At 37.5% G+C, this 24,816-nt stretch overlaps 1 protein-coding gene across 1 annotated transcript in view; it reads right to left on the minus strand.

The window, feature by feature from the left end:
* Nucleotides 1-24,816, minus strand: part of LOC124169382 — a 203,026-nt gene that overhangs the window by 16,759 nt on the left and 161,451 nt on the right. Inside the window, exons 2-4 of the mRNA XM_046547972.1 lie at nt 9,000-9,134; nt 3,929-4,061; nt 2,969-3,105 (exon numbers count right to left, since the gene is read on the minus strand). Coding sequence (XP_046403928.1) covers nt 2,969-3,105; nt 3,929-4,061; nt 9,000-9,078 — 349 coding nt within the window. The 5' untranslated portion in view covers nt 9,079-9,134. The remainder of the gene's footprint in view (nt 1-2,968; nt 3,106-3,928; nt 4,062-8,999; nt 9,135-24,816) is intronic.

Below are 24,816 nucleotides of genomic sequence, written 5' to 3' on the forward strand. Positions count from 1 at the left end.
TTTTAGTACTGAGAATGCACTCCTTTTTTCCAGAGCTTGTCAAACAATGCCGAAAGCCTTTTAACGTCGATTTCGCAGGTCAATTCTAAAGGCCTGGTTACACGGTGCATTAACCCGTACGGGTTAATGTATGAATGCGTGTCTGTTTGCATGTCTGAATTCATGGACGTTTGCGTGAACGAGGAGCATGAATGAGCGGTTACACGGTACATGCGTTCGCACAAGTTTCCACACATTTTCTCGTAACGCGAGGCGTTTAGTTTTTATTTATTCCCTTTACAGTGCGCAAAATTTAAATGTGAAAACAGTATCATTAGGTAGGAAGCAGACGATACCTACCAGAAAATAATTCCCTTTTCGTTGTTTCCTATAGGACCAGGAAATTTCACATACTGGTAATATATTTGCGCTGCCGTGTAAACAGTGGTTTTCATTGTAGTTGCCGAACTTGTTTCATTTCGTGCCAGTAATATTTATTTATATTTAATATTTATCGTTATCGCTCGCTTAATGCTATATCTCAATAGCACTCTATTTATTTCAAACCGTTATCAAAGTTAATACTTAGGCTGAAAATTTGTAGTCGCATCTTGTTTTTAAGCCGTGTTTACTAGACATTTTTCTGTCATCTGTTTCACTGACAATGAGTGTAGATGATGAATAAAATCTTCTCGGGTTAAGCACTGGGTCAGGCTTTTTGAGGCCTCAAAAAGCCTGACCCGGTGCTTAACCCGAGAAGATTTTATTCATTCGATTCGCCGGGAAAAACTACGATCATTTAGTGTAGATGATGTATGAGAGTAGATATTTTTAATAGTTTGTTCTACTTTTGTCCGGGACGGTTATAAATTTAAGAAGATATTTGCTGTTGATGGAAAAGATGTTAGTTGAGAGGTCTTGTCGATTTATGAACTTGCGTAATGTGAGTCGTATTTTTGTGGCGGGCCAGCGCATTCCCACCTCGGGCGTATAAAAGGTAGAATTGTCGTTAATTCGTATGGTATAAATTATGTTTAAATGTGTTCTAGAAGTCGTATGATAGCCGTTGTATTTCACAAATGTCGTGTTGAAAACTCTGTGACAACCTCATTGATTGTTTTGTTCCGGCATAATACAACCAATAAGATACCATAGGAATAAACTTGGTATGTCCGTCATACATACAGGGATAATCTATACGAATATTAGTGTTGATGCAAATGGTGAGTTTGTGGTAGGATTCAAGCACTTACGATACAGTACAAATGAACAAATACGCGTAAAGAGTTACTGAATAGCCAAGACGGCCGTGGAATAGCCCTGCAGATGACAACTAAATGTGTCGTTTCCCACCAGGTGGCTCTGTTATCAACTTGTGCAAATGCATGAACGAAATTAGAACAGGTTCTATTTTCCGTTCACGCGTTCATGCATTTGTACATTTTGGGGTGGTTATACGGTGAATTTTTCCGTTCATTCTCGCGTTCATACATTTAGACATTAACCCGTACGGGTTAATGCACCGTGTAACCAGGCCTTAAAAAGGGACTGAATGAAAATAAGTGAAAATTTTACAGAATGTTTTTTATAAAAATATAAATATCTCACAAAAAATTATGACTGAGACTCTACTACATTTAGAGTAGTGGAGCAGTGAATTTACATAAAAATGCAACTACTTTACATGCTCCTGCAGTGCAAACAAGGGCTCGTTCAGGGCAAGTTAGTACACAGGGACTTGATTTAATAATTACTGTAACAATAAGTATTTTTGAATTAAAATACATTTATAATGAAAATTTATTTGAATATAGAAATATTTTGCATTTTCGGCATCGCGACCGCCATTTGTTGTTAACATTTTGTACTGCAGCTTACGCCCGCAAGTCCATTGTAAGATCCCATCAAATTGACGCAATTAATTCCAATGTATGTTACAATTAGCCATTCGTCGTACGTATTTATATCCAAATTCAAATGCTGAGCTCGTATACAGAATTTTACATCGAATATAGAATAAATCAATGTGTTAAAACAATTCAAAACAATTCATATGCTTCTAATCCACATGGATTGATGACTTTATTACGTACATCCACATATTTAGAGATTTTGATGAAGTAATTGGAGGGTGAAAACTCAATTTACTGTCCAAATAATACAGAAATAATTCTCTTCAGGATGTTCAATTTAAATTCAGTTAAATTTCACCTGATTTGTTCCTGATGATGATGATGATTGTGTTACAATCAAAACGCGTGTAGTAAGCTGTTATTATAAAATTTGTGGGAAATAAGAAATCTTAGTTGATCATTTGACCATGAATTGCTTCGAAAAATGAATAGAGTGAAATTCTTTATCATGTAACAAAAAATTCATACTTTCTGCACTGTATATTAGTGTATGCTCAACTACTATATTCTGCTACAAAATTTTGTATACTTTAATGGGTGACGTTAGACATTTGGAATATTTAAGTGTTTTAAACTGTTTATAATTACAACGATATAAAAGTAAAAAATCACTTCCGGTAAAATTATTCCGAGAGCAATGATTAAAAATACTTTTCAACTCGTTTAAAAGGCTTAAATATTTAAATAATTATGAAATTTCTTCTGAATTTAATTATATTCAATGTCATTACACATTATCAGGGACGTAATCAATATATTATATTTATATCTTCAAAGTTAAAGATAAATAAATTAATAATAGCTATTTATATTTATACGTTAATTTTCTATTTGTTTGAATTTTTTAAAATGCCTTTTAAGGTATTAATCACTCCATTCGTAAATTGTGGAGATTGAAAAGATTTCGTGAAAAATGGACACTATTAGTATAATTATTGCATTCTATTCGATATCATTTTTCAGCGCACTGTCAAATGAATAAATGCCTTAATTTACCAAAAACAATTTCGTGAGCAAAGGCAGGGGAAAGATTTCAAGTCAGAGTTTTAACAGAAGAACAGTGAAAGTTCACAAACCTGATCGAATGTTCAGCTTGACCATGTAGTACATGTCGACTCCCTTCTGCGCGACAGCCGATGGGTTTGTCGCTGTAGTTTCATTCTGCAGTTGACACACAGTTTCCTGGACTGGCAGTAGAGGATTCGGAACAAAACTGTGCGGATTTATAAAGAAGAAAAAACTCATAAGCAAATGAATTTTTATTAGATAACACATTTTATCAGAATATAACTGATAACCTCAGGCTTAACCTTGTGTAGAATTTCAATTATGGAAAATAAAAGAATAACCTTTGTAAGGTTCACTAATATATTTAACGACCCGGATTTTACAACATAGTTACATATTCAGGTGTAACCAATGATATGAAACAAGGGTGGTGCTTTAAAAAAATATATTTGTAAATCTTTCAAAGTTTATTCTTTTGTTTTGCATTTTACGAGGAAATGAAGACTTATGAACGTGAAATACCTACATTCGAAATTCAAAGGAGCATTCCTTTGTAGAAAAGGAGTTATTCCACTGAAATGTCCAGATATTTCCCACGATGGCGTGTTTTAATGAAAAAAATAGGCAGGTGAAGATGTGCGAATGATTGAAATGAGAAAATTTATTTTTAGAAATTTAAACGAAAATTGAATCTTTGTTATGAAGTCGTTAGATGGATACAGCTTGCGTACATCATGTTAAAATTGATTCTATAATAACATACCTGATACGAATGGTTTCGAGTATGGAAAATTTCTTATAGCTGTGTTAAATATTTGATTAAAATGCAGAAATTCAATTTCATAAGTCCATTAATCAAACAAAAACTGGCTAAACTCTTGTGAGGCATCCGGTAATATGGAATTAAAAGGATAAATATCCGAGAATTAAATGGAGAAATAATACCATTAAAAACTGAGTCGACGTCGCTTAACATGACAATTATAAATTGCTCTTTGATTATTTTTCGAGGCTTATATATAACTTACCTGAACGAAGCTGCTAAGCACTTGGCTTCCTCCCCGCACCAATTTTGACATTCAGCCAGTGTTAGGTTCCTCACAGTGTAGTACGTTGTGCCTCTGAAGTCCATGTTAGTCAATTTCTCGAAAGCCATCCGTCCTGTGGAAATATGAGTCAATTGTAGTTCAAACAATCAAATAAAATACTTTAATTAGAGCTGAAATGGCAAGAATAATGTGCTGTTGTTTGGTCAGTAAGAATTATTTTCCTGCTTCATTTTTATGGGGAAACTTTATTATGCTTGGACTAGCACTGCAAAATACCCAAATGAATTAATAAATCAGTGATCTTAAGCCAAATGAGAAATTACGTTCCAAGAGTTCCAGGAAAAGTGAAATTACTGATGGCCACAATAAAAGTATCACTGCCTGAGCCACTGAATAGAGTTGATTTTATAGCTCCAAGTCTAGACTGAATAGCTCAATTTAGAGGTCTATAAAAGTGGATTCCTTTAATTCGGGAATCAAGGGCGAGGAGCGTTCAAGGACACATCGGAGCTGCAATGAAATGGTAATGGACTTTTTTTCACGCAAATAATGCGCTTAAAATTGTGTTAAAGGCGTTTGAAGGCCAAGATCTCCTGCATACATGGAATGCGTCTTGTACTGCTGTTTATGCACGCGTTTAGGCGCAATGAAAGGCTCAACGCGTTTAGGCGCATTTATGGCACGTATTACAAGAAGGATTTGATTCTTTCCCGGCGAATGGTGGCTGTGAATGTCTCTCGGGCTTCCCACCGGGTTAGAAACTCCGTTAATGCCGACGTTTCGATGAAAAAGTACTTGAACGAAACGTCAACAGAGATTGAGTGCCCTACCCGGTGGAAATTCCGAGATACGTCCACAGCCACTAAGCCTTACAAATAGGGAAATAGCGATAGGGAAACGAATGCACAAACGTGTGGCGATCAGGATGATCAGTGTTATATTCACGAAATCGGGTAATTTTAGGTATGGCACTTTGATGATGCCCCAGTACAAAGTAATAATCAGTAAGTCAGACTTATCGGGTAGGAGTTAAGCGTCCTCCACAAATTCTAACGTTAAAATCTCAAGTACAGCATGAGGATCCGGCGTTCAAGTCTCCACCATGGCTTAAAGATCAGCAGATATGAAGTGAAACACTTTGCATTTTCCACATAAAAATTTATTATACTACAGTCGACATGTTTCGCTGCACTGCAGCATTATCAAGACAAGAGTCTTAATAATTGCGCTGAAACAAGTCGACTGTAGTTTAATAAATTTTTATGTGAAAAATGTAAAGTGTTTCACTTCGTATCTCATAATGGATCTCCACAAAGCATCTGCCTCATCCATTCAAATTTAAATTCAGGCATTGAAATCTCCCGTGAAGTGCGGTATACGTATCTACATATTAGGAATATTCGTGCAATGATAATTGTTTAGAAATGAAAGAAAAATTTAGGACGAGGATTAATTATTGAAGATGCACTTATGATTAGTTATAGGGCTAACCATAATTATAAAATAGTCACAATAGAAATACACAACCTTATGGCTAGTCTTTTCCAGATGGAATGACATTTAACCCTATCTTAACCCATTAATCCCCAGCGTTGCGTAAACGCAACATTATTGAAGTGAAATTATTATAAAAAACCTTTGCTTCAGGATAATTTTTTCTCAGGGTTTCTGAATTCCTGAAATACCATTCGCTCTTTTTCAGTTATTTTTGGAAAAATAATCATTAAAATAATAATTTTTATTTTACTTTGAAATTTGCCTATTTCGAGGCGCTGAAGTACTACAAACTTTAAATATTTTTTTACAAAGATTTATTGGGCGATCTTGCTTGAGGTAATGTTTTCTCTTAGTTCTAAGCTTCTTTATTCATCATGCTTATTTTTTTCACGAACTTTCATCGCTACTGGTATAAATATGGTTGTTGTAAATAATGTTGCGTTTACGCAACGATGGGAATTCTCTGGTAGACCAGAGGGCTTGTCTCAAAGCATAACGAGAATCGTCAATATGGCTTTTAATCGACAACGTAGTCTTTTGGAGGCAGTTTAGATGCATTTTTGGCACTCACAGGTTGTGAGTTTGCATAGTAAAGGGTGAATGGTATCTTGAATTCCAACATGGCCATCGGTACGAATTTTACATCGAACACCCTGGTACTTCGTGGAGTCAAACTGTTGCGCGCACACGTGGAACCGATACAGGGCAATGTCATTCCCATGTCGTTGAGTGAAAGGATTACTTCGTAGACGTTAAATTCAGCTTCAGATGTATTCACTTTCAGAGATGGTAGAATGGGAGGGTGAGAAACCTATTAGTTGAAGCAGGATTGTGATAGAAGGTGGAGCGTTCCTCTAGTCACTCATTGGAATTTTCTCCGTGCAATCCTGAGTTACCTATTTTTTCTTCTATCGCTTAGGTGATGTAAGGCTTATAATCTAGCTTCAGTTGGGTTCGTATCAATGAAATTGTCTTCTGAAATGCATCTTAAATTCTCATCCAGTAATTATATCAATCATACCGCATAGTTTTTGCTCGGTTTTTGCTAAATAATTTATTCAGGGGTTTCCTTCAGATTTAAAATTGAAGAAAAATTTATTCGTTATTTCTACACGCCTCAGACGTATACTTTATAAGAAGCGTCAAGAAGGTAACTGAAGAATGTAAATTGACAGGAGAGGCGATTTATAATATTTTCTTAACTTTGGAACTACAATGGGGATTACATCTTCTCAGTTTTTCGAATATTGCAGGAGGTGCTGCAAGGTAAATCATATTTTACTCAAGCAGTATCAAAAGAAAAATCGTCCAGTAAACGCGCACGCCCAGGTAAAAGATGCAGAGAACAAACAGCGGTTCATCTAAATGTGAAAAAATAGAATCTACCTCCGTAGGAGTCCCGAATTTCTGTGTTAAAAAGGGAATAGAAAGACTTATTACTCAGTATGGAGGCCACTCACCAATTGAGCTCCGTCACTTATTTCTCAGCGGAAAATTAATTGAATTAATTTTGAGCTACTCAATAATTACGCTGAGGAGATAAATAACCATATATTTACTCAGAGTGAGGCAGATATAAAAAAATAATTGGAATGGTAATGTTGTCGGGGTATCATATATTATCATGATACACAAAGTAATACATTTTTGAAAGTTGGACTTTTTCTCAATAGACTTAACCAAAATTCCATTCAGTTAGGAATTTTCCTAACAAATGGTTCCATATTTCAGGTGGCACACAGCTAAAATGTTCATTCGTGGGGAACAATTTAGAGTAGGTTATACATTGTGATGTCTGGCCTCATCTACAGGCTATCTATATGAATTTTTGCCATATGGAGAGGTGGAACTTGAAAGTGATACGCCTAGGATTTGTAAGTTCACTAGAAGAAAGGGTTGTAATAAATTTTCTGAATTTTTTTGTTAGTCTCCGGAAATTCTTGCCAAGTATTTTGATAATTTCTTCATCAGTAACAATCTATTAGTAAATCTACAAATTATTATCTCTTAAGTGATAATTGTTATTTTTCAACGGGAAAAGAAAGAAGAAATCGAACGGAAAACTGCTCACTCAATCTTCGAGAGATTTGACAAAAAAACCTAACGGGGATTTCTTCTATTCGTTTGACAGATCAAAAAATATTCTCTTAGTGCGATGGCAGGATAACTCTGTCATCGCTGTTGCTTTAAATTATGGGAATATGGTACCCATAGTAAGGACGAAAAGATATTCCCGGAGATTCCCGTAGAAAATCGAAATATTATCAACGATTACAATCAGGGAATGGGAGGGGTAGATTTTCTCAATAATTATGCTATATGCTACCGTATCCACTGTATGAGCAAAAAATGGAGGTGGCCTCTAGTCCAAAAAGGGGTTGACAGTGCAGTGGTGAATCCGTGGTGATTTTACGCCGAAGTCACGGGCAAAGCAATTCCTCAGTTAGAATTTCGGTCCGACATCGTAAAACTTTACTGAGACTAGAAATCGTTTCCAATACAATGACTGATGACATTTGGCATAAAAATCGGTGTCACCATGCGGGACACCTTAGGAAAAATAACATGTATGTGGGGTTAACCGCAGCATGCCCGTCAAGGTAGAATACGGCATTTCATCCGCAGGCTACATATAATTCCCGGCGAAGATGTCAAATTTGCAAATCAAGGATAATTATGTTGTTCAAAGCGCTACGGTTCATTCCGAGCAGCATATTATTGAACATAACATCAGAAAAGACGATGAAAAATAAAATATGCAACCTAAGTTTTTAAAATTTTTTTTGCTTTTATTTTCCGGAGTTTTCCCAGCGTTGCGTAAACGCAACATTATGCAAATCATATATTATGCTGAATATAATAATTTTGTCCGAAAATTAATCTTAATTAGGCCATAACTAACCGTAAAATACGAAATAACCGGAGTTAAAAGCCCTATGTGCAGTCTGGGGAATAATGGGTTAACCACGTTTTTAATATTATTATGGCAAAATATAAAAATATTAAGCATGCATTAAAATAACAGGGTTGGTTAGGGACTGGATGAGTGGAAAATCTCTTAAAACCTAACTGCTAGTATCCATGATAAAAACACAAATGGCAATTTCCATACTTAAATTAAAAACTCAACTACCGATCGTGGTTTCAACACTATTGTATTCCATTTTCGGGTAAACGTCTGCGTGTTTATTAATCTTAAACTAATTTATCTAATCGCTGCAGAAACCTTAAAACCAAAATGGTTTCAACATATTATGTCTTTTTCACCGTCAAAATGAAATGTGAAAAATGACATAATATGTTGAAACCATGATTCGTAGTGTGGAAATTTATCATTGTGTTTTTTATGGATATATCAAACTTCCACTAAGTCAATACTGAAACGATTTTCTACTGACTGCCATTGTCTTTTTTTAAAATGAGTTAATTTCCATTAGTACTGACCAAGCTATTATTGTTAAAATGTTACCGTGATAATGCGTATTGATACATTTTATAATTGAGGGATAATAATCTAAAAATAACTTGAAAGTATTCAGATTTGAGCTCTTACCGCTAACGGAGGCAGCACTCATTAGGAACAAAATGGCCGCCGCACCCAGGCGCAACCTTGTCGCTTCGGCTGCACCCATCTTGGACACCGTCTTCGACTCGACTGTTCTGCGGATTGAGATCGTCGACTGTCACCCTGTACGAAGAAAAAAATCAAGCATTATAGTTTGCGAAGTAGACATGGCATAACGAAGTGAATAAAAATAACAAATATTGGTTATACAATGAATACACTCAAGAGATCATAGTAAACATTGTTAAGGGGAGAGTTAAAAAAAGGCTACAATGAAGGAAGTCAAGAGGCAGTAAAATCCTTACACGGTTGGAAATTCACGATCAGTGCATAAATAGTCACAGATTAGGAACGTAACCAATGTCTGGCAATTAAAATGGTTACCACGATGTCCTCACATCTTCTACGACAAATTATAAATTTCCTTGTACTTGGTCTCACATTTAAAACTTCATATTTAGCCTCAAGGAAAAATATTTATTTAATTCTCTAATACCACGTTTATACCAGGTAACAAAATAATAATATATAAAAAATATTTGAAGATTTAGTTTCCTCCTGAATAAAATTCTAATTCGTTAAAGTTATTTCGTATAAATTAATATCAATCAATAATACTTGAATTTCGGTTACATGGGATTATTTTCTCAGAAAGATAATAGTTTTATTAATTATACTTTAGTCCCATCCATTTTCCAGCGAATCTGGACGAGGAGATGGGCTTGGATACTTGAATAGCACCCCACTAGAACTTTCAATTCGTAATAATAAATCTTATTTACCATTACAGAAAGAGGAGCTAGCATACTTACTGTGACCACGACTTAATCGATTTTCATCGTACCTCAGCAGTGGCGCAGCGAGGAGGGGGGGTTTTGGGGGATAAAACCCCCCCCCCCAGAGCTCAGAGAAATTTTTAAGTTAAATCTATTTCACTTAATTGGATTAATATTGTTTATATAATAGTGTGAGGATTAACAAAATACCCCGCAGAAGGCCGTAAAACTCAACATTTTGAACCAATAATCTTAATTTTTTTCTGGCGGAGGGCCCCCGCACCTACCGCTTACCCTGGCGGGTATACCACACCCCCAGGCACTCCAGTATTACTTGCGCCTGTACTGCCCCTTTACCTCGGTAGGCATTCGTTGCCATGGTGTGTTATGTGTGTTTTTGGCCAACTCATCGGCACACAAAGGGCAAACTCCCAAGCCAAAATTCTCGTTGGTTTTTTCCTCGCAAATTGCGGATCACGTGGTCTCGTTCTTTCTGCGGAGGAGGATTTCTCGGCGTTTTTGGCGATTGGGTCGGTCATCTTGTTCGAGGCTAGAGAGGAAAAGGATCGTGGGAGGCCCAAGGGACGATTGGAACCACGAATCGTGACCGAGAAAGAAGACACGTACAAGAGATACTGTTGGGAAGGAAGGAGGCAAGCAAGCAGGGGGTCGCACATCGTGGGTTGAAGATAGGAAGATTTGATTGGAGGAAAAATCTGATTACTCGGAAGACTCCATCTCTTTTTGACGTATGTAGACAAATAAATTTCAATCGAAATAATTAACCATGGCCAGAAATCGGAGAAGGGATGGCAATATTGGTTTCGAAGACGTAATAAAATAAACAATTTTTTGCGTGAGTTCAGAAAAACGGAATTGAATGTCAAAATAAATATAAAAATAGGAGTTTACGTGATAATAAATTGAGTAAATTCACGCCACGCCACGTAAAGCCACGGTGAATTCCTCGCCTGCCAAATCAAAAGCCAAAATGTGTTTATTATCGTAGTTTATAAGGATAAAGTTCTCTAAAAATAAATATAAATTCCCTAGCGTGAGAACACCTCGATATATTTTTCAATCAAATATGCAATTAGATAAAAAAAATAATCACTCGGAAATGTAAGCGTGTATTCCTTACTTCGATTTATTCGAGCAGTGCCACCCACTTTACTTCGCACCGCCTGAGTGTTGGAGATAGTTACGGAAATGCCCGCTGGGAACAGCGCTCATCGCTATGCCGCTGATGACATTATATCGATGTCTTCGTCCCCGTTTCTGCTTCCGGACAGGAAAGCGATTATTTTCATTGGGTGTGCTCGAGAGCAATTCTTTATGATTCGAGTCACATTGAAATTGACGCTAGATGTGCCACTTAGAGCAACAATTCCTCTGTCCCGCTCAAGGAATATTTGACCCAAAATGGCGACTGAGATGCGGGTGTAAAAAATTGCCCGCGTCGACGGAAAACTTCTGTTTGAGGTCACAATTATTTTCTTTTCGCAGCAAGCACTACTCTATACATGCTGTCTACTCGGATGTATATAAGAATTACAACTTGTTTTCCTGCACAATTATCTTTTTATTCGCACCTGCATATAAACCAATCACATCCCGTTGATTGAAGGGTCATTTCCGGTAGTTGCGGTGAATGAATTCGATGGGAACGATAGATGGTGCATCAAAAAAAATTCTATCACACAATTAAATGATAATTATGCTGTACAGGTCCGTTACTAGCTAACTAACCGTTCTCAGACCTTAATCTCAAAGACTGCGTACGATAGTTTTTATTTTGAGTGCAAACACGATTTACCCACATTCCTAGATAATGGCTTTGTGACAGTTCCAATTAAAATGCTACTGTTAGGATAATAAATTCTAGTACAGGTATGGAGCGGTTGGCTCAATGTGAATTTTTTTGTTGGATGATTGCCAAGAACTGAACTGGGAAAGATGGAATTTCCATCATGTGAAATTAAATAAATTGGTACCTGAAAATGTATCCCTTTAAAAGGAACCAAGCAGAACCAAGCTTACAAGTATCACGGTTAACTATAATTATTTAATAATGCAAAGAAATCCCAATTTATATTACGAGGTTTTTAAGATGTTTATGTACACTGAGCTACCGAAGCTAATTTCTCTGAGGCATTCAAGGAATACCATAAGTAGTTAAGGAATGCAGAGTCTTCACAATTATTCCGCGACATTTTCGATTAAGATTACATACACTGAGATGTCGTAGTCAACCTCAGATAGTCTCGAAGAGTAACTTCAAGCCGCAACTGGTGTGAATTAGGACAAAAGAGTCGATTTCTTGTGTGCCTCAAAGGAGTCATTCTTCCCAGGCAGTCCACCACCGGCTTCTGCTATAGGCATGATGCCAAAAAAGAGGTGATAATGAAACTCTCGTCCGAAAGGGTGATCTTTTGCGGTAAATGAGTAGGTTAGTGCGTTGCTTTGGGGCGAAAAGAAGAATTGAAATCGGAAACGATTCTCCCTCGCGATCGAACAATAGAAATGCAAGCGGCGAATATGTGTGGCCCGATTGTAACGGAATCTCAGATCACAATGGTGGCGAGGCAGACCTTTCCATCAATTCTCATTCTTGCCCAAGGAAGAATTTTTTTCTTTCAAAAGGAAGACGCTCTGAGGGGTGTTATTTGAAGAAGCATGGCCAATCAAAAAATATTCGTCACAATCCCCTTCCATTTGGTTGGGGTCGATACTAGCTCGTAGACAATCCTCAAATCATAATTCCATACCATTCAGACGGATTTGATTTCATTTTCAGTGGATCTAGAGGTCATTGACCCCAGCACTTCCTGTTTCTGTATCCAGAGGGAATAATTTTTTTCCCTCATGCGGGTTATGCCTTATGGTAATTTAAAATTGACCGTTTGAGATAGAAGATCCATGCAATTACATCTATTTTCAAATTCCAAACGTAAAAATAAATATACGTAGGTTTCTTCGTTCCTTTCGACAGTGACCATTTCGTTCTACGATTCTTCTACGAAGAAATAGCATTAGCATTATAGTTGGCGTCTTCAAGTCGGAAGAAATAAAAAATTAAGGGTAAATGCTATCTTGGGGCATTCAAATCCAATGCAACCAAGAAGGAATGGTCAAAATGTCAATTAACGAACGGTACGGAAGCCTGAGCTACAGAAAACATTTATTTAGGAAAATTAATCATAGTTTTCTCATTATTTCGTAGATAATTTAATAGCACAAAATTATATCAATACGGAGATAAAGCTACTTTCCTTTTATCTTATATTTTCAGCTCAAGATTTGGATTTAAGAAAAACAATGGCAAAGCGCATATTAACACACTTCAAAGTTCTTAAGAAACTCTCTTTTATTCATCAATATCTTTATTGTGCTATATAACATCCGCGGTTAAAAATGGCTTATGCGGTATGAGGAAGTTTCTGCTAAGAGAGGTGTTATAAAACGTTTTCAATTAAAGGTATATTGTGTGTATGTAATTCTCATACGTTATGTAAGAAAGTTAGTTATCTATGTGTAAATTACTGGAAATTCAAAATCGAATGCAATCGGTAAGAAAACAAATCACTGAATTAAACGAAATAAATTTATTTTTCATGTATGTTAGCGCCAGTTATGTTTTAAACACTGTATGATGGTAACCCCAAAACTATTCCACAAAGGGATACCTATAGTTTCCATAATTATTGCAGGGGTTTTCGATGTAATGTATTTGAATATCAGTGGAATAAAATTATATTATTAGTATTATTATTAATATCAATATCTCTTATGTGTATATATGTGTATTTTTTTGATGGCAGTCTTAAAAAGGTTCTCCCTCAAGGGTACCAATAAATTACTCTACGTTTGAAATTGAAGTGTAATTTGTTGTATGGAATAATAAAACTCATTATTATTTTGACATATTTGCTAATTTATCTCCTCTGAACGTTCGTTTAATTTAAAAAACACCTATCCTAAGAATCCCGAGTAAACTGAGGATTGACATTTAGTGAATGCGAATATATAACGCTTAAATTACGCACACACGTACCTCTAGACTCTGTTATCTAATCGTTATCGCTTGTTTTCGCAGTAATCAATCAATTTCCGTTTTATCAGATTTCAGAAACGCATATTAGATAAATTCACCGGCGAGTTCCAAAGTGGATGAAAAGGTATTCACCGTGGTAATCCATCAAAATCTGACTCCACTGGTACCACTCGGGATACTCATGTAATCTACTGAATTTCATTCGGAAAGTCGCATAATCTTCTAGGTTGCCGCATATGTTTTCAAATACCCCACTTCTAACGAACAAATACATTTGGAACAATCCTACTGTGAGCGATTGAGCATATTAAGAAGACTCCCGTAAGATTGGTCTTTTTTCGATTTGAGAATAATCCGTTTAAAAATTACGATACCATTTACAAATTTTCAGGGTAAGCCGATACATATTTTCCAACTCTGGCTTGTATTTCAAACATACATGTTTTACATAAGAGATCAAATTTACGGTGAAATTTTCGAAAAATTCAAGCAAATATTTGCAGGCTAATTACGCTCTATGCCCTTAAACTTTCATAGTGAAGACGTACTATTTAAATGAATGATTCGTCGCAAAAAAGACTGATCGAACGGGAGTGATTTTGGTGTCATATTTCTAATTTTGGCTTGCCTCGGTGGCGGTTTAGTAAAGTCCTTGCCTGACGAACTGAGGATCGTGGGTTCGAGTCCCATTTGGATACGTGATCCTTATCCAGTGTATAAATGTTTGTGTTAAGTACTGTAAATTTCGGGACTCCCATTGTAAAGGCCCCTTTGAGTTGTTTACGAGGAAGTTGAAAATAAATAAATAATAATTTAGTACATACATTACTCTATCATTTTCAAAATTTCAGAGGGTAGAGAATCGACTTATTTCAGCACTTTCCCAATTCTCAAATATAAAATATTTGCATCTGGAAAAAACACGGAGGTAAAATTTAAAAATTTAATAATGAATTTTTTTTTCTTCTTGACCTCTATTATATAATGATCTTAAGTTCTTGGAGTTTAGGTCAAATAATTCGAAAGTAATTTGCCTACGTTTTGGTTTATTTCAAAAACCATCCTCAGGGCTTATTTTCACAGAATTGATTATTTATTCTGTGAAAATATTATTTTAAATATTATTTAATATTAATTAAAAAAGTATTATTTAAATAATCAATCCTGTGAAAATAAGCCCTGAGAATGATTTAAAATAAACCGAAACTTAGGCAAATCACTTTTGAATTATTTGACCTTAACTCCAAGAACTTAAGATCATTAAAAATTTAAGATAAAAAATGTTGACCAAAAATAGCTTTTATATTATGAAAATTTCAAGATGACAGTTGAATTTTTGGGCGAGCAATGCTTTTTCAAAACAAAATCGGTAGAGAAGGAGGTATTCGTTCTCCTAAACACTATTGCTCCCACAAACTGCCGGATCCATGAAGGGTCGATGAACTCCAATAAGTCATGGGTGAAGAGAGCAATCCTCGAGTATTTATGCGGTATATGGAAAAATCCATCTGTCGGTCGCAATCAGGTAGCGGGCAACACGGCAGCGTTTAAGTCCACGATCGGATGTACCCCTGCGCCCGAGCAATTGAACATGAGTAATGAGTGTGGCTGGCACGCGAGTACCCGGCCGTCATGAACAACGGTACCTAACCAGTTGTCCTCACGACAGACACGATCGACGAGATTCGAGAGTCGAGATTGTAACCGATTGGGGGGTTCATCCGATAGCAAATCGAATGGGGCAAGGACCAAGTCGAATCGTTCAATGGCTTCCATTCGAACACCGCTGGTCACCACCCAATACGGAATACCTTGACAGAGGTCAACCTCCTCCAACTCCCTTTGCGGTCCTTCCGGGACCAATCATGCCTGGGTTAGGGCACTTCCTGGAGTCTAGAGGCCGCTCACTGATTACGCTGGTCGATTTATACCCATTCCTTAAGGGAGGATGGGAATTGAAAATTGACTGGTGTGCACACGAATATTACAAAAGAGTATCCACGAGTCAGCCTCTAAATGTATTGTCACCCAGGGGCGCAGCTAGGAATTAAGGCTAGGGGGGGTTTCAGGCGCAACTAATACGGGGTGGCTTGGGGTATTGCATACCCACCAGGGTAAGCGGGAGGGACGGAGGCCCTTCGCCGGAAAAAAATTAAGATAAATGGTTCAAATTGGTGATTTTTACGTAAGCAATATTAATCCATTTAAATAAAATAGATTTAACTTTAAAATTTCTATGAGCTCTGGGGGGGGGGGGGGGGTTTATCCCCCAAAATCCCCCCTCGATGCGCCACTGTTGTCACCCACCGCGCATTTAAATGTGCTTACAAAAGTCGCCACTCGCGTCGCTGAAGGACAAATTGATCCGAGTTTCACGGGGAAATAAGGTATAATTAGAGGTGTTAACCGACATTCATATACATGATGATGTGATCTATCAAATTCATAACTTTTCTATGCCATTCCCCGCGATAACAAACGTTACACTGCCAAAAATTGGAAAAAGTGGATCGCAATATACTCATCATTGCGCCGCGGAACTTTTTGTAAAACGACTAAAATGCGACCGAAGTGGCAACAGAAACTTCTGTGGGATAATTTAGGGCCTCTTCTATGCAGTTTCCTTGGGCATACCTCTACTTGAACCCATATCATCTATCTGTTTCTTACACACTTTATAATCTACAGTATATCTTTACAATGTTCCAGTAATTTTCTGCAATTCCCGTCAATGCATTTGAATCTTCTTAGAATGAAGCGCCCCAATATAGCTGTCTCAAGTCTTTTTGCCAAGTATCCCATTGTATTCAGAAGTAAAAATTGTCTTTTGTGTTCTCGTGCATTACATGACGGACTGGAATCGAAAATTAACTGGCATACCCTTACTTGAACCCATATCATCCATCCACTTTACAACGTTCTTGTAATTTTCTGCAATTCATTTCATTGCATTAGAAGGTCCTTGGAATAAATAACCCCAGTCTAGCTGTCTCAATTCCGTTTGCCACTTATCCCCTTGTATATGGAAGTAAAACTTTTCTTGTATGTAGTCGTGCATTACATGGCGAAGAATAGTATAGAGGAAAAATAGGCAAAATGTCGTCACAGCTTCGTCATTTAACTCTACCTCAGGGCACGATAGAATTGAAAATGGGCATAAATCATTATGGGAAGACATATCATAGCTGGGGGACTAAACACATGAGACCCCAGTACCGAGTAATATGTCAGGAAATCAGTTCGTTCGAGCAGCAGTAATTCGTCCTATTAAAATGTAGGCGTTGAAGTTTCCAGGACGGGCGTTCAAATTTCCAGTATGACCTTAGGATCAGGCTTTGAAACCATCAGTGAAGGCATAGTATAAAGGATTTCTCAGCCTGTTCCATAGAAGTTTGGTTTATGTATGATATTTGTCTCGCATTTCGATCTGTTTTCAAAATGTCCGGAAGGCAGCGGTGATCATGAATCGCTCAACGTAAAGTGGAAAAAAGAAGAAGAAAACTAAAACTTTTGTTTAAAAGTTATAATTTTGTGTATTTGTCAGTTCCTGAAACGAAAATTAACAAAAAATCTTGTGTGCTCCTATTTATCTTTTTCTGTATCCATATTTCTTCACATGATATGGTTTTTGCTACGTGTCATATTTTATGATATATACTTATAATGTATAATAAATTAATATTTAGTAATATTTGATATATTTAATTTTAGGGTGGTAGCTTCAATACTCCACTGTTTTAGCCTCTGAAGCAACCGAAAATTCCTTCATTTTTGTTCCTAAAGTTGTACATTTAGGAAATTTTGAGTAATAAATTAATTATTATTATAATTATATGCGTACAGCGATCCATTTATTCCCAATTTCGTGCAATAGTATTTACAACACAAATCCCAAGGAATACGAGGAATTTTTTAATTTGATAGAATGTATCATCTTGAAATAATATTTCGGTTATTAGCCCTAATTATCACTTATCTGCCTGTGAAATCCGGTTAGCTATACTGTCAGCGTCGATAATTTTGGTAAAATCTCTTAATTGCATGGTGGGTGACACCACATTTAGCGGTGAACCGATTAATCCTCTATTGTAACATTTAATCAAGATAGTGTGAGATTCTGATAACCTTATGATCATTAGACGTTCAAAAAATCCTAGATACCGTTGTAAAGGGCTAAAAACCTGTCAGGAATACAGGAAAAATCGAAAACTCTATATGCTCTTTTCTGAAAAAATTAATCACTATTATAAATTTCACTTAGTACATGGATACAATATTTTATAACTTCTAATGAATCAAGTCACGAAATAAATTCTAATTTTTCAATATAAAAAAATAACCCGACCCATCTGCACAATTACATTCCTTCTTCCCAAAAGGGATAGCTAATACAATACGCGGAAAAAGGTTTTCTCACATACGAGCTGAACTTCTGACTGTCCCATTTGCAGCAGCCATTGTGTCCTGAAGGGCCCTGGACAGGTATTGCCAAGATGGACCGGCAAAAGGAATGGGGGGAGGATAGGATGTGACCAATAGCTGCGTCGGAATCACAAAGGACGAAAAAACGGTCGGCATCGCGCGTGGAAGGCGCCGCTGTCCGATCTTCCTTTGTTAACGTTGCCCGATTACTTTGATGGCGCCATTGTCCGCGGGGAGCGCGTGCGTGCGAACCAGCTGACATCTAGCGGGAGGAGGGAGAAAGAGGCCATTGGCCGACCTTACCTCATCCCCCTTTAAAGAACCTCCATCTCCCTTACTCTCCTGAAAGATTTTTTGCGGAACCCAGTCTTTACAGATATCATCCCAGAGTATATTTTTTCAGAGTATAGTTTCCTTCCTAGAATTCATTCCCACCTTTTCCTTACTTTACAGCCTTTACAGGTATCATTCCGGAGTATACTTTTTTCAGTGTAGTTTCCTTCCTAGAATACCTGCCCACTCATTGGTCTGGATCTATCTAGTTTCAAACAAGCTCAGTTCATCGAAAATGAATTATGGAATCGCAATGCAGCCGAGTGTCTTAAAAGAAGATTAGCTTACTTCTCTATCTACATTGAAATTTTTACTAATATTCTCGTTCATCACAGAGGTACCTAATGTCTCGTTTATAATCAATGCAACGGAAAAGGTTAGTCATGAGTATGCATTTGAAGGGTGTCCTAAAAATTATCAATGCACGCCGTGTTTTCTTTTGCTTAAGTACACACTAAAACAGTTCGTGAGTTGAATGCTGATTATTATTCACTCTATCTCAGCGTGAGTGTTTTTCTTTTGCGAAACTTTTTATAAGCATAAATGGCATGTATCAGAATTTAAATGAAATCCATTCCTTAGTCTTTCTTTGTCAATTTCCCGTGGCGATTCGCAATTTTGGGTATTACCATAGAGTAAGTGTATACTCTATGGTATTACTGTCGGCAACGACTTTTGGTTACTATATATATAACCATCATGCTTATATTGTGAGATAATATGTCTCGCAATTTGGATTCGCACTAGCGGTGTCATGGTGCCGGAAAGCGCCGGAACGCCGTTCTAGCATTGGTTAACAAAAGACACAGTCAAATAATACTTATATCAATTTTTTTGCTTCAAAAGTTCTAATGTATACATTCGTAATAAAAAAATCGAAAGGAATTTTAAATAATAGCGAGAACTAAAAAAATATTAATATTGCACTTCTAAAAAAAAAAAGTTAAGGAAAGTGCGTTCCGGCACTGCTAAGTTTACCACGACGTCAGTGATTCACAAATGCGCAAAAGCCGATGTGATCTCTGACGTATTCATATTTCCACAGAGGCCTATCTAGGTTCCCAGTGGAATTAGTTAGTAAGAGATGCCGGGCTGATGGGGATCAGGGGAGTCTGCGCAAATTCCCTGAGGACGAGAGGTTGAAACGAAAACGCCTGCGGCCAACTTTTTATTGCCGACGGAAGCGATACAGTGGCCAGGAGACGCGAGACCTAAAGAAAACAACGGCTCAGGATGAAAGAAAATTGTGTACAGGATCCTCTGGGTGGATAGGAGCGCATTCAAGGCAGTGGGCAATCAATTCGCTGGGCGAGCAGAGCTCTTGAAAAGGTCGACTTCCCGCAGCGACGACTCGTTATCGCGATTCGCAATTGTTACCGCCGAGTCCGTCTAGAGGAGTAGGGGGGAACTTGGAGTGTCTGGGAGAATTGCGATGCGAAAGACAAAAGAGCAAGACGAAAAGACTGCGCAACCTTCCTCCACGCTAGGACAACGGTAACGTTAAGGAAAATGAAATAACCATTCATGCGTCATCTTCTGATTACTTCGAGTAACGAATGAATTCGAGTCATGTAAGATTTAACACTTTCCCGGCGAACAGGATACATAAACTTTTATTGGGATTCCGCGCGGGTAAGATTTTGTAAGAGCGCCGACGTTTCGGGTGCCGACTCGTTACCTATTCTCACGGCTACTTAGTAGCTCAGTAGCCGTGAGAATGGGTAACGAATCGGCACCCGAAACGTCGGCGCTCTTACAAAATCTTACCCGCGCGGAATCCCGAGGAAAGTTTGTATCTATGAATTCAAGTCGTAAAGGCATATTTTAGCGGTGTGTGGCTCGTGCTGGCGTCCACGACTTCGGTATTTACTACTAAATTTGTTCACTAACGACTAAAACTAAGTTAACGGAATTCAAAAGTACAAAACGAACATTGAATATCGAGAATTCATCATAACAATGAGTATATCAGGTATATTGACGATCTTATAGTTGGCAGACTAGGCATTGACTAATTTTTGCCTAGATATATCTTCGCCGAACACCCTGAAATTTTCAAGTTGATAGCGTAAATTTCAAAGAAGTAATCCACCGCAAAAATAAAAATCTTGTGGGAGTTTTATTAGCCTCCTCTATGAAGATGATTGCATATACGCTGGTAATATTTTGTATTCGGTGTGGACTTATTTTCGTAGTCACCGGCGCGGCGTCTCTCTCTAGAGCCACAAGCCATTTTGTAAAAGTATCTAAATTTGTTTATACTTATTTTAATATATGCATATTAATTGATTAATAGAGGCGTGTATGTATTAAAATTATTGAAGCCTTGAAATTTTTATGATATTATTTACTCTGAAACTCTCTTGATTAGTACCGTAAAACGGATTGGCGACGAGTCCCTTCACACGGTCAAAATTTCACCATTCCTGGCTGAAAACAAACGCCTAAAATGCCAAAACATATCTATCTAATCATAATCACATTTCTCTCCCATAAAATCTCTTCCATCACGGGCATAGCTCAGTATAAAAACCAGTTTGCGGAGCGTTGAGTACCAGGACGTCTGCTGTTACGTACAACACGACACGGATCAACGATGCTCTAGACGAGACCGTTTGACATGGCGATGATAGCTTGATTCATAACGTCTTCCGGCATTTTGCCAATCATATGAACTGGGATGGACGATAATTGTGGGGTCTAACGTTACTTCACTCCAGCTGAGATGGTCGGAGATTGAGGACCCCGCTGCCTTCGGAAGCATTCGAGCAGGGTTTTGAAACGATTTCTAGGGAAGATACGTAAATAAGCCGCAGGTTGTTAGACGATATAGAGAAACAAATGGCATTCGGGTAGAAATTTGTCGTGAAATACAGCAATATAGCAGCCAATAACGAGGGAATACGACCTTTATGGGAATAAACTACGCCATTATGGAGTTTCCTTCGCCGAAATGTGTGACTACGGAGGAGTATATCAGCGAGTGGTGCTGATTGACGGTTTCCTGTGAAGGTCCCCGTTTTCGATTAGCAATAAAAGTGACTCAGTAGGGGATCCTGTGTCAGAAGTGAATGTATGATTTACGATATGAATGTGCAAAGCACATATCGACGGCTAAGTTCTAACAACATGTATCTCAAATTCGACCGGTTTGGGACAGGTGTCTTAAACAAAGTGTAATAACATTAAAAAAATGAAATACAAGCAAAAATCAACACTTCGTTTGAAAATGAATGCTTCTTTTTCAGTTTTATGAGCTTTTGGTTTGTAATTTCATTGTACAAGTAAAGCAAATTAATCGTTTTTCTGCTCTCCTGAAAAGTTGCTATTTTTGAGATACGTGTCGTTAGAACTTAGCCATCGATATATTGCTGCGGTTGTAACGTAAACCATGCCCTGAAGCTAGTATAATCACTTCTGCTACCTATCCGAAGCCATTAGCTCTGGAAAGTTGTTAGGAAAGGATAGGTAACATGTGTTTTGCAATATTTCGAAGTTCTTGCTGAAATACGTTACGAAATGAGAAATATAAAACCTATTCCATTTTCCGCACATTTATATCCTCTAGACCTCAACCGGCTTCAACACATCAAACATATATTTCCAGAAGTGGATATGAAAATGGCTCTTAATGCGTTCAAATCGATCTAATTTGGGCAAATATATACGCATAAAAATATACAAATATGGGCGCTGTATTATTCAATTCGACTTGAAATTCTGCAACGCCAATAATTGAATTTATTCTATGAGTATGCTGCAATCATAATTTGACGAAAGGACCGTAATACTAAAAATTAAAAAATAGGCTTCCGAAACAAATTATTCGTTGTTATTCTATTCTTTTAAAAACTTGCGGCAGGTAATTAAAAATGATTACAGTTAAAAAGAGATTTTAATACTCAGTTGAGTTAACTTTCTGGTCCTCCAAGCATCTCAAGAGTATTTCCTGCCTGCTCAAGGCGAGGTTCGGATTTTGGAAGGGTTCCTGAATATTAATTTCCCTCGCCATGGAAACCGTTAAGCGAGAGTAACCATGTATTTTCATGAGAAGCTCGATGTAATAAAACGGTCACGGAGGGCCTCAACTGTCTACACTACCTCGGCATGCTGGTTTAAAAGATGCATTCACCCGGTTCACGGGCAAACAGTCGTTGGACTCGTCGTGACGTGAGGCGAGATCACATAAAGTACTTCCGTGTGAACGCGTCGTGTTCCAGGACGGCGGCGCCCGTGTTTCAACTGTTTTTTTTTTCTTTGCAGCCGCGGGGATGCCTCTAGGGATCGCCTCTGGTCGACCATTCGCGATGCTCCATTGTTATGGAGAAGGAGAGGGTGATGGAAGTTCGAAATATCCCGTTCACATCACCACCAAGCCGATAACAACTGTAGAAGCGTAAAAAATTCAAACGCAATAAAATCTATCTAGGTTTTCAGTTCACAACTATGCCACCGTACCATATTCTGTACTAGTGTAAGTGTTGGATTGAATAATGAGAGAACAATGTTTGAAAAATTAAAAAAAAGAAAGCAATTATTAGTTTTAACTTCAATATTTCGTGGACTAGATGTTTAGACAAGACGTTTAAGTGATAATTGAACGAATTCTTATTAAAATTCTCTAAAGAATTCCTTGACAGAAAGTAACAGTGAGTTGACAGAAAAATATCTGAGGTATTGGAGAGACTATTCCAACTAAAGAAGTTAGTTAACTTTTATACACTCTTTAACTGCAATGACGTTCATCTTGACGTTGGATGTAGGAACCAGAAATTTTCTACATGGACACTATTTGATGAAACATGCAAAAATCACTCACGAGTTTTCACATGGTTTTGGAAACAACATTCATGATATCATTATACTCGTTAAAGTGAGTTTTCACGAATAAATAGATGATATATTTCTGAAGATAACCTCCGAAATTGTTACGTATCTCGAAATCAGGCCTTATCATTTCATACCCGTAAGTAATTCACAAATTGTTGAAGGTTTTAACTATTCACTTCGTGTTTGTTGCAATGAGAAATTTAAGTCCAAAAATGGAATGGTTCAATTTGCGAGCCACATTCTTCAGCTACCATCCCGCACTCAATGCTCCCGTAATTATCGCTCGATCAAATCGCTCCGCGATGCTTGAGTGGGGAGCCACCCCATTTAACCGCATCCTATTGAGCAGAAGATTCCTCGGAGATGTTTCCGCTATCTTCCAACGTTCGCATCAATTTATTCATCAATGCGATACAAAGATCGGATTCCCGTAGAGCGCTCTCATCTGTGTAGTGGCCTTCCAAGGGCGCGGTTCCTAGCGCCTCCGGCTGAGCGGTATTGCGAGGCAACCAACCACCCGTTGAGAAAAAAATGGAGAATCCGATCTGAAAAGCACCTTGCGGTAAAGATTCCTCTACGGATTGGAAAGATGTTTTGACTTCGGTATCTCGGGCGCCACACTAATACGCAACACTGAAAGCTATATCACGAATGTAAATCGTCAGTTCGTAACATTCACAGGGTGTCTCAGGTGGAATCTGCAATGCTTCAGAAGGTGGTCGGGGGGACTATTTTAAGTAGATAGTCATCCTTAAGCATGGGGTCGCAATTCCATAGCTACTGAGTTATAGCGACACAAACATTTTTTGCTGTTACCATTGAAATAATTTATCACGGGCATGCTGCCTTTTCATTTTATTTAATACTCTGTATTTTTGAGGGCATTGTCTCTTCCACCAACTTCTGAAGTACTGCAGAAAACTTTCCCTAAACTCCCTGGATAGGAATACATAACTTCAAATCGGTGGGTTGGGTGTAGTGGGAGAAATAATGGAGGAGTTACAAGCAACTCAAAGCTATCGTTTAATTTAGTTCAGGGATTAATTGTTTGGGGGTCGCGACTGCTCAATATGACTATCCATTCATAGATTCTTTGTCTATTAAGCATAAATAGTAGCTTGAGATATATCATCTAGCAACTGTTGTATTCCCCTTAATGGAGTTTTCTTTTTAATTGCCAGTGCGTCACACAATTTAATCCCTGGAAGCACCATTAGCGGATACAGAATTAACTCAAGGGGGTGGGGTGCGCAAAAGATATATTAAGCTACCTTTACTTTTATTGTAATAAAAAGATAATCAAGTCACATGCAAAGTTTAAGAAAGTTTTATTTAAATGGCTTATACACGCATATAAAACGATACCATTTTAAAAATAAAAAAGTAATAA

Source organism: Ischnura elegans, chromosome 12 (assembly GCF_921293095.1).
Source record: "Ischnura elegans chromosome 12, ioIscEleg1.1, whole genome shotgun sequence".
NCBI classification, from domain to species: Eukaryota; Metazoa; Arthropoda; class Insecta; order Odonata; family Coenagrionidae; genus Ischnura; species Ischnura elegans.